This window comes from Berghia stephanieae, chromosome 3 (assembly GCF_034508935.2).
Source record: "Berghia stephanieae isolate SIO BIC M18660-M18661 chromosome 3, UCSD_Bste_1.3, whole genome shotgun sequence".
Lineage (NCBI taxonomy): Eukaryota > Metazoa > Mollusca > Gastropoda > Nudibranchia > Aeolidiidae > Berghia > Berghia stephanieae.
Window position 1 is genome coordinate 49,360,697 of NC_088362.1, and position 12,500 is coordinate 49,373,196.

The 12,500-nt window shown below is 35.1% G+C and overlaps 1 protein-coding gene and 1 non-coding gene across 6 annotated transcripts in view; both read right to left on the bottom strand.

Moving 5' to 3' along the window:
- Positions 1–688: 688 nt before the first annotated feature.
- LOC144969774 (5S ribosomal RNA) lies at positions 689–807 on the bottom strand. Its single transcript, XR_013644851.1, has one exon. It is a non-coding gene; the product is annotated as a 5S ribosomal RNA (ribosomal RNA).
- Positions 808–7,943: 7,136 nt separating this feature from the next.
- LOC144967906 (innexin unc-9-like) overlaps positions 7,944–12,500 on the bottom strand; it is a 17,202-nt gene continuing 12,645 nt past the window's right edge. For all 5 annotated transcript variants that reach the window (XM_078905666.1, XM_078905665.1, XM_078905664.1 and 2 more), the window contains exons 6-8: positions 11,703–11,886; positions 10,606–10,697; positions 7,944–8,578 (exon numbers count right to left, since the gene is read on the bottom strand). In XM_078905666.1, coding sequence (XP_078761792.1) covers positions 8,324–8,578; positions 10,606–10,697; positions 11,703–11,886 — 531 coding nt within the window. In that variant the 3' untranslated portion in view covers positions 7,944–8,323. The remainder of the gene's footprint in view (positions 8,579–10,605; positions 10,698–11,702; positions 11,887–12,500) is intronic.

Consider the following 12,500-nt stretch of genomic DNA (forward strand, 5'->3'; position numbering starts at 1 on the left):
GATGAGATGATGACAAAAAAAAAAAAAAAAAAAAAAAAAAAAATAATACAAACTATCACGATAGTTCTTGTGGTATGACACTCGCTTTCGGATCGGAAGGTCCTGGGTTCGAGTCCAGTCTCGTTCGGCGCATAGTTGAGTCCTTGGAAAAGGCTCTTTACTCACATTCTCTCACGGTACTCAGATGTAAAATGAGTACCTGGTCGTTAACAGCGTTGTCTCTGTCCGAAAATTGTAATATCGCCTAACGGGCGTCATGTCCCGTCCTACATGTTAAATGTTGTTGTTGACCAGGGACCCTGTGTAAAGCGCTTTGAGCACATAGTGGATATTGCGCTCTATAAAAGCTCAATTTAAAATTATTTTTTAACACGCCCCCGCCCAATAAATATAATATAGATTTTTTAAAAAGGACCTTAATTTGACAGTGTCCTTCTCAACTAAAGACGTGATGATTTTTGGTAAACGTGTAGCTAAATGTTTGGTGTAAAAAAGAGTTGATTCCAAACAAAAGGGTTTTGACGTTACTAAACTAGATGTGTAAACTTGAAGAAGCCCATTGAAAAAATAATCTTTACTTTGTATCAAACATGAATATATAAATGAAGAAACATTCAGAGGATCTTTCTATAAAAGATGTATAAACATTAAAGACGACGTGTACAAAAAAAAAATAACAATAAAAGAAAGTCTACAACACGTGGTGTTCCCAAGCGGTCACCCATTTAAGTACTGACCACGCCCGACGTTGCTCGACTTCGGTGATCGGACGAGAACCGGTATTTTCAACGTGGTTTGGTCGTAGACACCTTATGAAGTTTATGCAATTCTAAATTGCCATGCTAAGTTGTGGCTAGAATTATATCTATCTTGTGCGAGAATGCCAAATCAATTTATTCATATGCTGGTTTTACCTTTGATTTCGTTTCGTCTGCTTTATTTCTTCTTGATATTCGTGGTGTATCAAATGAACCTTGGCCGACTTGCTTAGTAGATCTTTTCCTAGTTTAGATAGTGTGTTTGTGTGTGTGTGTGTGTGTGTGTGTGTGTTGTGTGTGTGTGTGTATGCAGTATGCTAGTGAGCATAGCCTCCTTTTTTAAATTATAGATAGAAACGAAGATGACGTCACTCAGGTCTTTGTTGTTTTTTGCCAACCACGTTTTTTAGTAATCCTCACTTAACTGTATTATCCAGACTATAAAAGTTCATGATCACACAGGATTTTGTATGTTGGTCTGTTAAACTTCCGGATGGCAACGTTGTGAACTTCTTAGACAAGCGCATTCTATCTATACTTATAATATTGTTTGTAAAAGGTTGTGGAACTGTGGACTCGGACCGTGGCCTTCGTAAAGTTATGGCCTGACACTGACCAAAAAATGACGTCAAAATGCCAGTCTTTGGCCACAAAAGAAAACAAATCGTGAGTTGTATTCAATAGTTCAACCAATGGGATCCCTTATTTCCATGAGCTCTACTAACGACAACTCACTAAGCGGTGCAAAAAACAAATAATGACGTCAAACCGCCAGTCCTTTTGGATTTCAGTGTCAGGCTATAACCTAACGTGACACTTGCACGCCATAGAAAATGGATCTATTTATGCTATACATTTAAGTAAAATACTCAAAACATCTACCCGCCAGATGAAAAGTAAAAACACAAAACTATGTGTAATCTTTAAAGTTTATACAGTGAAACCTCGTTATACCGTCATGTTTGGGACCAAGACCAAATTGACGGTATAGCGAGTATGGCGGTATAATGAATTTAGTCAATGTTCTGTACGACTCATCTCAACCAGTATTTGGAATCACTGTCTAGACTCTTATTAGAAATCATACTTTTAATAACTAGGTCTAAACAGCTTTTATAACAAAAAGAAAAACATGACAATAGAAAGTATCTAACAGATTTATTATTTTTTCATTGGGACAATTTTGTTGAGTAGCATTGGCCGTATAACAAGCATTTTTTCTCGTACGGCTATGTGGTCTAGTGGTATGACACTCGCTTTCTGATCGGAAGGTCCTGGGTTTGAGCCTCCCGTTCGGCACATAGTTGAGTCCTTGGAAAAGCATTTTACTCACATTCTATCCCCGTACTCGGGTGTAAAATGAGTACCTGGCCGTTAACAGCGCTGTCTTTGTCCGAAAAATTGTAATATCGCCTAATAGGCGTCATGTCCCGTCCTACATGTTAAATGTTGCTGTTGACCAGGGACCCCTTGTAAAGCGCTTTGAGCACATTTTTGTGGATATTGCGCTAAATAAAAGCTAAATTTTTGGAAAGCATTCTCGCCATTGGGTTGGCGGGTGGTGAATGACGCTATTACGAGGTTTTTGGAATTTTAATAAAGATAAACGATCCTTTCCAGGCAAAAGGTTGGCGAGGGTCGGGACAAAACCAAAGTGATCCCATTCCAAGAAACAACTAAGAAAACAGATATCGGGGAATAGAAAACACAGTAAGTGCCTCCCTGCCCACTATGGGAGGTCAAGAACCCCACCCAGCCCACCAAGAAGAATGCATTCGGTGTTTACAAATGTATCGGTACATAATAATAGAGAGATGATTTACAAGGGAAAAAAATATCATCTCCCTAAACTATAACTTCACATTTCACTGTTTCCTTCCATGCCAAGGACTCCGGCCAGGGCCAGGACAAAACTAAGTAAACCCATTCCAAGACAAAGACAGAAAGTAAACTCAGAAAACAGATATAAAGGGATAGAAGCCACAGCAAGTGACCCCCTGTGTGTGTGAGAGAGAGAGAGAGAGAGAGAGAGAGAGAGAGAGAGAGAGAGAGAGAGAGAGAGAGAGAGAGAGAGAGAGAGAGAGAGAGAGAGAGAGAGAGGGGGGGAGAGAGAGAGGGGGGGAGGGAGAGCGAGAGAGAGAGAGAGAGAGAGAGAGAGAGAGAGAGAGAGAGAGAGAGAGAGAGAGAGAGAGAGAGAGAGAGAGAGAGAGAGAGAGAGAGCAAAAAAAATGGCATCAAACAGTACAATATAACACAGATAACTTCAGTCATTAAGGTTTTTATTTAAGTTTATTATCATGCAAAAAGGTATAACATAAAGACATTGTAAAAACAAAGATCTACAAAGTATATCGTGGTAAAATGTGCATATATAAAAGTTTCATTTTTATTCTCCTTGATTATCATAAACACAAAGGAAATTGTGTGTGAAATTAACCACTGAGTGGCTTCTACCCGCTGAAAGTATGAATCTATCAACAATTCAATGAAAGCATGGAAATAATGCGTATGTCATAAACCGCAAACGTGATGTGTAATCTGCTTATCCATTTGGATTCCCTCCTCGTGATAACTGCTGTATATATTATATATATTCCACAACAATGTAACAAAAACATGACACTGAGAGAATAGACGGCAAGACCTAACGACTTTCACTTATCCAAGCTTCACTATATATTAAAGCAACTTCAATAAAAAGACTATTTACTATGCAATTGATTCAGGGGTGGGGGTGGGGGGAGACAGAAAAAATCTCGACTTCACCCAGGATGGATCTCAGTCCCTTAGCGTAAAAAGCGAGTGCTCTACCAACTGAGCTATCAGGACCCCCCCCCAACTGTACATAAATCGCTTGTGTAAAAGTATCGTGAAAGACAGTTAAGAAGTGGAAAAAAAAATTCAAGGATGATTGTTTTCATAGGCAGACGTATTATATAATTATGAGGGAGAAAAGTAGTGCATTCATAAAGAGATTCCATTCCAGTACATTGTGTATAATAAGACTAATAAATTGGACATACATATATATGTGGGGTCAAATACAAAGCTTGCATTGATAAATAAGGGAATTCAATGTGAGAAAACTTAGAACGTCCTGCGTCCAACTGAAAACAAAAACAAGCAAACAAAAAGAACTCACTCAAAAAAAAACAACAACACACACACCAGAAAGGTAAAGTTTTTGCAACTAAGCACCTTCACAATTCAAACTCAAAATCAAGAGAACAACATCACCAATAACCAATTGCCCCCGATTTTCATGAAAAACAATCTGAGAAAAATCCAAAAAATATCAAAAAAATATTTTGGCCAGCATGGAACCAGCAACAACAAAGAATTGTGGCAATGCACTTAGTAGCTGACGATAGAAAATGAAATTCCAGAAGATGAATTGGAAATAGCCATGGTTAACCAACAACAAAAACAATCAGAGAGAATCAATGAAAAATAAACCCCAAAAACGTGAGCAATTATATTGAGCAATATCCACTAAACGTGGTCAAAGCGCTTTACAAGGACTCCCCTGCCGACAGAAACACTTAACACGTAGGATGAGCCATGACGCCAGTTAGGCGAACATAAATATTTTTTCTAAGAGACAACACTGTTAACTACCAGGTACTCATTTACACCTAAGTATGGTGAGAGAATGTGAGTAAAGAGCCTTTCAGCCAAAATACATCAGCAATTTAAACAACACATATTCCAACAGGCTTCATCACATGTACACATTCCATCAGCCATTTGCAAAAACAAATATATATATATATATACATATATCAATACAGCTTTTCCTCCTCAAACAACATTATGTGAAAGGAATAAACTACCACCTGACATTATAGACATCAAAGACCCCAGATCATTTTAACGTGTTTTTCACATGAACAGAAGCATCAAGTGAAATAAATGACTAGTTACAGAGATTCATTATACGATTTGCGGTGGTGGACACACCCAAGAGAAAACAGAAGTAAATCCCAGCATAAAAAAAAAAAAAATTAGTCTGACTAGACAAATGCTACTATCCTACATAAACGTAAATTGTGCCAAAAGGGGCACTTTCAGATAATTTCCAACCAACTTTTGAACAAACTATTACACCGATAGGATTAACAAGAAAATAAATACAGTGGAATACTTATAAGACCAACACTGCTGGATCAGAAATATTGGTTGATTTTATCCATTATCAATGCAACATACTTAGATAAAGAACAAAAAATTTGGAACCAACAAAACATGTTAGCTTTAAGCAGAAGTTGATTTTAAGAATGTTGACTTAATGCAGATTCCACTGTATCTCAAACATAATAAAACACACTCCATCTGAGGGTATCCTCTGTAAGTAAAAAATCAAAACCAAATTCTGAGGAAATTCAAGTGTCTCACTCCAATACAGGAATGCCGGATAAAAATAAGGGATTTTTAAAAAAAGTATGTAGAGGAATAGAAGAGACTGTGATTCTTCCCACACATTATGTAAATACTATGATAATATTATGTGCTCGATTTAAGGGGTGTACAGTGAGAAAACAAAAGTAATTAATACGTATTATGGAGATATGAAATTCAGCAAAAAATAATCCAATATGTTACACATCACATTAATAACCAGACCTGCCACTTCACGAAAAAGGAAATCAGTATGACATTGTAAAAAAATCAGTATCTGGGGCAAAAAATCAGTATGAGACGTAAAATTAGAGGTCGAAGCATAAGAAACAATATTTATTAAGAAAACATAAGGCTTTAATAGCCCCCTTAACTTTTTGGTCGATCCCAAGTGTCACAATTTGACCCTTGTCACTCAAACTAACCAAAGCGTCACAACCTCCCCCCCCCCCCCCACCCCTTATTGTTCCCCAATACCCAAAATGGCACGCACAACGCCAATCTGGCAATCGGACTACTAACTTATTTAAAGATGGTGGCACTTGGTAACGAGTCAGAAGCCAGGGACCGCGGTGGTTTACCAGTACAGCTCGCTGTCGCTTCACAAAGTAAGGAAATGAAAACTAAATAACGCGCCGTGTGTGTTTTCTATCTGTGTGAGGGCATCACAAAGAGGCTCACTATGTCATGTGATCTATCGAGGTATCGCGGGACAGGTCAAAGTTCACGAGACTTGAAAATTTTAACGTGCAACGTAAAGCACAAAGTAAACGTAAAAGAGAGGGGTGGAGGGCTGCGGGCCCTTGGTCACTTGGTGAAATCAGTACGATCGGCATGCAGCTCGGGAAATCGGTACGATCGGCAAGTAAATCGGGAAATCGGTAAATACGAAAAAAAGGTCTTGCAAATCGGTATGATACCGATTAATCGGTATGAACGGCAGGTCTGAATAACGATAGTAATATTAATGATAATAATAATAATAATAATAATAATAATAATAATAATAATAATAATAATAATAATAATAATAATAATAGTAATAACAATAATAATAACAACAACAATAATAATTTTTAAAAAACCAACATTATAAGCACAATTCCCATCATCAAAATCATTTTATCAAATTGTTTATTTGGCCTTTTTTACAAGGATTTTAAGGAGCTTGCAACACATTTAGGTCATATCAGCACCAGTAAAAAGGAAGAAAATAGGTAAGTAAAAAGTTCTAGAATTACAATTGAAGTACCCCCCCCCCCCCCCCCAAAAAAAAAAAAAGGAAGACGGAAAGGAATTAGTTCAAATAGGGAACAGGTGTAGATTTCAAGAGCACGTTGTCAGTGTGCTTAGTGTGAGATCACCTAAATGTCTCATCAGCACAGGTCCCCACTGAGAGAAACACACTCAAATGTTTACCAATCACAAATATGTAAAACAAAAATAATACAATGCATAACAGAGAGATGATTTACAAGAGAAAAAATATCATCTCCCAAAAATTTAACTATACTTTTGACTGTTTCCCCTCCCAGCTAGGGTATCCGGTCAGGACAAAACCAAGTAATCTCATTCCAAGACAAAGACAGTATTCATGTTGGAAAACAGATACAGAGTGAGAGAAGATACAGTAAGTGCCTCCCTGCCCATTATGGGAGGTCAGAAACCCCACCCAGGAATCATATTGTTTCATTCACAATAACCTTTTGTTAAAATGAACGTTATACAAAAAAAATAATACTCATTTTATAAGAACAATAGAATATATCAAAATTAAAACAGTTTGAGCTCTTTTTCCATACAGTTAGGATAATTTGTAAAAATTTATTAAGATTGTAAGCACAAGGAGTTAAAATATAACAAATAAACAAGGCTTTTCTGACAGCTGCCGAGCAATAAGTGGCAACATATTCATATTATATACTTTGCTTTTTTTTTTAAAAAAGTAATATAAAACAAGGGCAAAAGCCAAGAGTTAATAAGTAAAATAAGGCAGAAGTTCATCACTTTGTCCATTGATCATTGATAGCAAAACTATTTTTTATGAAGATATTTTCCCCATTACTTATTTGAAATTAAATTAAGACCTAACCATTTTCACTTAAAGGGCAGTAACAGTGACGCAACTACTTTTTACGATAATTGTTGCTCCCCTAACAAAAACTGTATGCAAGAGATAAATCACATCCCTGCATCTGGAATAACGGGAACAGCACTCCAATGGTTTCAAGAGTACCTGACTGGGAGAAAATAAAAACAAATCTCATTGCAGATATCCACTCAATGCACAATGACCCGAAATACATTGTGCCATGGACCCATTAATTTTCACTCCCTACAGGTCTTGATTTTTACGTTAGGATTCCGAATTGCTAAGTACAGTGCCTTACGGAATTTGAATGTGGTTTTTAGAGCTATACAAATGAATTATTATTATTATTATTATTATAATTGATGGTTTATTACATATTTTTTTTATCTTCAATGGCACGTTAAGAGAATAAAAATTTGATGAACAAATCAAGATCAAAAGAGACCAGAGATTTAAGGAGGGAAAAATTTCTTTAAAATGATTAATCAATTTGTAATTCAACAAAAATTATGACATAGATGTGACCTTGCAAATTTTGACTATAAAGATAGCAGAAACTGATACAAATAATAATAATAATAATAATGATGTTGTAAAAAAATGAATGGGTTATATAAACCAAAAATGCAGTTTAGTGACTGAAATAATAATTTTTTTAAATTAACCCCCCCCCCCCCCCCCCCCCCCCCCAAAAAAAAAAAAAAAGAAAAAAAAAAAGAAAGAAAAAGAAATCCTTTCCTAATTTAAATGTGGAAATCTTATCTTACTGATAATCACGGCCAAAAAACGGAGGACACATTTTGATTGCCAACCCTTCTTCTTCAGGAACTGAAAGTAATAAAACAGTAATATGATACAATCTTTAAATTGTAGAAATTAAGTTGTCTACTTGGTGGCTAAAAGCTTTGAGATAACAGCATCTAAAAACGTGGGTTGTCTGCTCATCGATCAAATTCAAATCCTCTAGATTTTGTCGTGTGTTTATTATTTTACCCATCCAATCATCAAGCAGATATATTTTGACACACATTACTAAATACTTAGAGCTTAGCTTAACACCAAAGGGGACTCTTATTTAGACAAGGTCTTTATGCTCAATGGGATCCATCTCCAAAACTGAGCCATCCTTTATACCAAAACTGTCTCTTGGCCCCGTCCTCTTCTCTTTGACTTCCACTTTGTTCTCATAATGCAAGTACCGGTTCCAGACAAAGGTCACTAGCTCAGCCATTGCCACATCATTGGTGTTAGTTGACAGGATGCGTAGAACAAACACACCATCATTGCCAAGGTAGTTAATTACAAATGTGTTGATTGTTTTTTCACCTTCCTGTTGACATAAAGATATCGTTTTGATTGCATTGATATTACTTTGAAAACAAAATTTGTCCTCTAATGGCTCAATTTATATCTTCATTTTAGAGACCGGAACTGGTAGCTCTTACCATATTTATACCATTTTCGACGGTAGTTGAAAATGTGTTTATTTCAATGATAGGCAAGCAAGCTTTTTCATAAGACCTACAATTTCAATTAAAATTTATAATGTTGAAAATCAGTTTGTCGCTATAAATGGGATTTCTTAAACTGTTTGCATGTTGTTATATTAGATAGTTCAAAACTAATTATATTTAAGAAAAAACAGGACTTTGACATATGTTGTTATGAGCAGGATGTCGTTATAAGGAGGTTGCAATGTATTATTAATAATGTCAGGTTTAGTGTTAACATCACATTTACACTGACACTAATTGTTTATATCTTGCTCCAACTCTTATCATTATCGAATGTTGTAGTCACAACTCTTATCATCAAATGTTTGTTATTGTAGTCACAACTCTTATCATTATCGAATGTTTGTTATTGTAGTCACAACTCTTATCATTATCGAATGTTTGTTATTGTAGTCACAACTCTTATCATCGAATGTTTGTTATTGTAGTCACAACTCTTATCATCAAATGTTTGTTATTGTAGCACAACTCTTATCATTATCAAATGTTTGTAATTGTAGTCACAACTCTTATCATTATCGTGTAGTCACAATTCTTATCATTATCGAATGTTTGTTATTGTAGTCACAACTCTTATCATCAAATGTTTGTTATTGTAGTCACAATTCTTATCATTATCAAATGTTTGTTATTGTAGTCACAACTCTTATCATCAAATGTTTGTTATTGTAGTCACAACTCTTATCATTATCAAATGTTTGTTATTGTAGTCACAACTCTTATCATTATCGAATGTTTGTTATTGTAGTCACAACTCTTATCATCAAATGTTTGTTATTGTAGTCACAACTCTTATCATTATCAAATGTTTGTTATTGTAGTCACAACTCTTATCATTATCGAATGTTTGTTATTGTAGTCACAACTCTTATCATCAAATGTTTGTTATTGTAGTCACAACTCTTATCATCAAATGTTTGTTATTGTAGTCACAACTTTTATCATTATCGAATGTTTGTTATTGTAGTCACAACTCGTATCATTATCAAATGTTTGTTATTGTAGTCACAACTCTTATCATCAAATGTTTGTTATTGTAGTCACAACTCTTATCATCAAATGTTTGTTATTGTAGTCACAACTTTTATCATTATCGAATGTTTGTTATTGTAGTCACAACTCTTATCATTATCGAATGTTTGTTATTGTAGTCACAACTCTTATCATTATCGAATGTTTGTTATTGTAGCCACAACTTTTATCATTATCGAATGTTTGTTATTGTAGCCACAACTTTTATCATTATCGAATGTTTGTTATTGTAGCCACAACTTTTATCATTATCGAATGTTTGTTATTGTAGTCACAACTCTTATCATCAAATGTTTGTTATTGTAGCACAACTCTTATCATTATCAAATGTTTGTAATTGTAGTCACAACTCTTATCAATCGTAGTCACATCTTATCATTATCGAATTGTATTGTAGTCACACCTTACATATCTATCCATTCTTATCATTATCGAATGTTTGTTATTGTAGTCACAACTCTTATCATTATCGTGTAGTCACAATTCTTATCATTATCAAATGTTTGTTATTGTAGTAAGAATTCTAATCATAATCAAAAGGTAGATGTAAAGTTCTGGGGTATCCCCTTTCCCTAAACCAGTATTAGTAAACATTGTCTTTGTAAAAACAAATATTGTACTTGTGCCTTAAAAGACTATACTGTGTTACCCAAGATAAATGCATGTTATTCATCAGAGAAATAAATAAGCTATAAGCTATAATCTTTTAGAGATGGAAATTATTTATTCTAAAAAATTTTAATGTTAATATCTAAAATATTTAAAATGGATAAACGACATGTGAAGAAATCTCAGGAAAACGACAACTCACACTTGGTAGACTGCCATCTGGATTGAGAATAGACAAATATTTGTTGACGAAAGATACTGAACGTTGTGTCTGTAGGGTTCGAAGAGTCCACACTGAAATGCAAACAAGATTGTATAGTTATGATTGAGAATAGACAAATATTTGTAGACAAAAGAAACTGAAGATTGTGTCTGAAAGGTTCGGAGAGTCCACACTGAAATGCAAACAAGATTGTTTTGTAATCTTAAACCACATTCGTATAAATTTTTGTTTTCAAGTTTTCCTATATCAATCAATTAGCCCATACAGCGGGAGTTTACCTCAGTCTCTGAAGCACAAGAAACATCAATTGAAAACTCAACTTTTGTCTCATAATTTCTACTTTGTAAATTAAGTTTTTCCTACCATGTGTGTAAAATGTACAGTCTATTGCTATGTAAGTAATTGAAATTGCTATGTCTTTATTTTTCATAGTATTTCTTTATTTATTCTAAGAATAGAAAGCGCTATACAAAATGCCATTTTTATTATTTATTATTAAACATGCAGTAATAATTGTCTGCTGCCCATTGGAAAGGACCCCAATTTATCCCAGGAATCTCCCATTTAGTTAAATATCTATTCATAACTCCATTCACAAAAAAAGGCAGTAACAGCCATGCAGCTTGAGCTTCACAAAGACCAGAACAATACTGTTAATGTTCTTTGGGTGAAAATAGTACGAGTAAGATATGAAATCAGGTTAGATCTAACTACAGCATTTATATAGCTCAATATTCACTAAACATGTTCAAAGTGCTTTGCAAAGGATCCCTAGCCAACTGCACCACTTAACATGTTAGACAAAATATGCGCTGGTTAGGCAATATTACAAAATATTTTTAAGACATGGATAACACTGTTAATGGCCAGGTACCCATTTTACACTCGAGTATGGTGAGAGAATGTGAGTAAAGAGCCTTCTCCAAGGACTCAACTATGCATCACTCAAACTGGGACTCAAACCCAGGACCTTCCGATCTGAAGGCGAGTGTCATACCACAAGACCACTTAGCCGCATCCATAGATTATTATCAAAATCAAATTGGATTATCATAGGCACAACCCAGATGACTTACTGATGAAGCTAATACACGTCAAAGTGAGTAAGAAAAGCAGCCAGAACCATTCAATGACAAAAATGATTTCTAGAATCATGTTGATGGAGAGAATACACTGGATCCAGTGACCTTCCCCTCTCATCTGGAAATGGCACAGACCAACTCGTGGGAAATGATCATGGTGATGTCCATCTGCAGATGCCTAGATTATACAAACAACATGTGAAATTATGTGACAAACACATGGATAAATGTTAATCTTAAATTGGTAAAATTTGAAATCAACATAGTATTTCATAAGTTTAAAAGTTTAACTGTAACACTCTTTTCAACATAAAATAAGTTTACTTAAAAGTCGGCCTCACTAGTTTAAAGTCCACCTGTCACACGAATTTCTGCTAGAGCAATTAGAATTCTGAAGTAATGATCTATATTATGTCTCCTCTAAGAATCAAAGCATGATCCTTTGGTCCATGCTAAGTGACTCAGCTTGCCAGAGGTAATGGGTTAAATGTATAGCAGTGCGATAGCCTGCTTGATCCCAAAGAGTTATATCACAGATTGTAGTAATGTCCAGCAAAATTGACATGAAGTTAGTAATAATAAATGACTAAATTGAAAATTTATATTGCCCAATATCCACTTTAACATGCTCAAAGAGCTATAGAAGTGGTCCCAAGCCAACAGCAACACTTGACATGTAGGATCAGTCATGTTACAATATTTTCCAGAGGCAACGATGTTAACAGCCAGGTATTTATTTTACATCCACGTATGGTGAGAGAAAGTGAGTAAAGAGCCTTGCACTTTCACTAA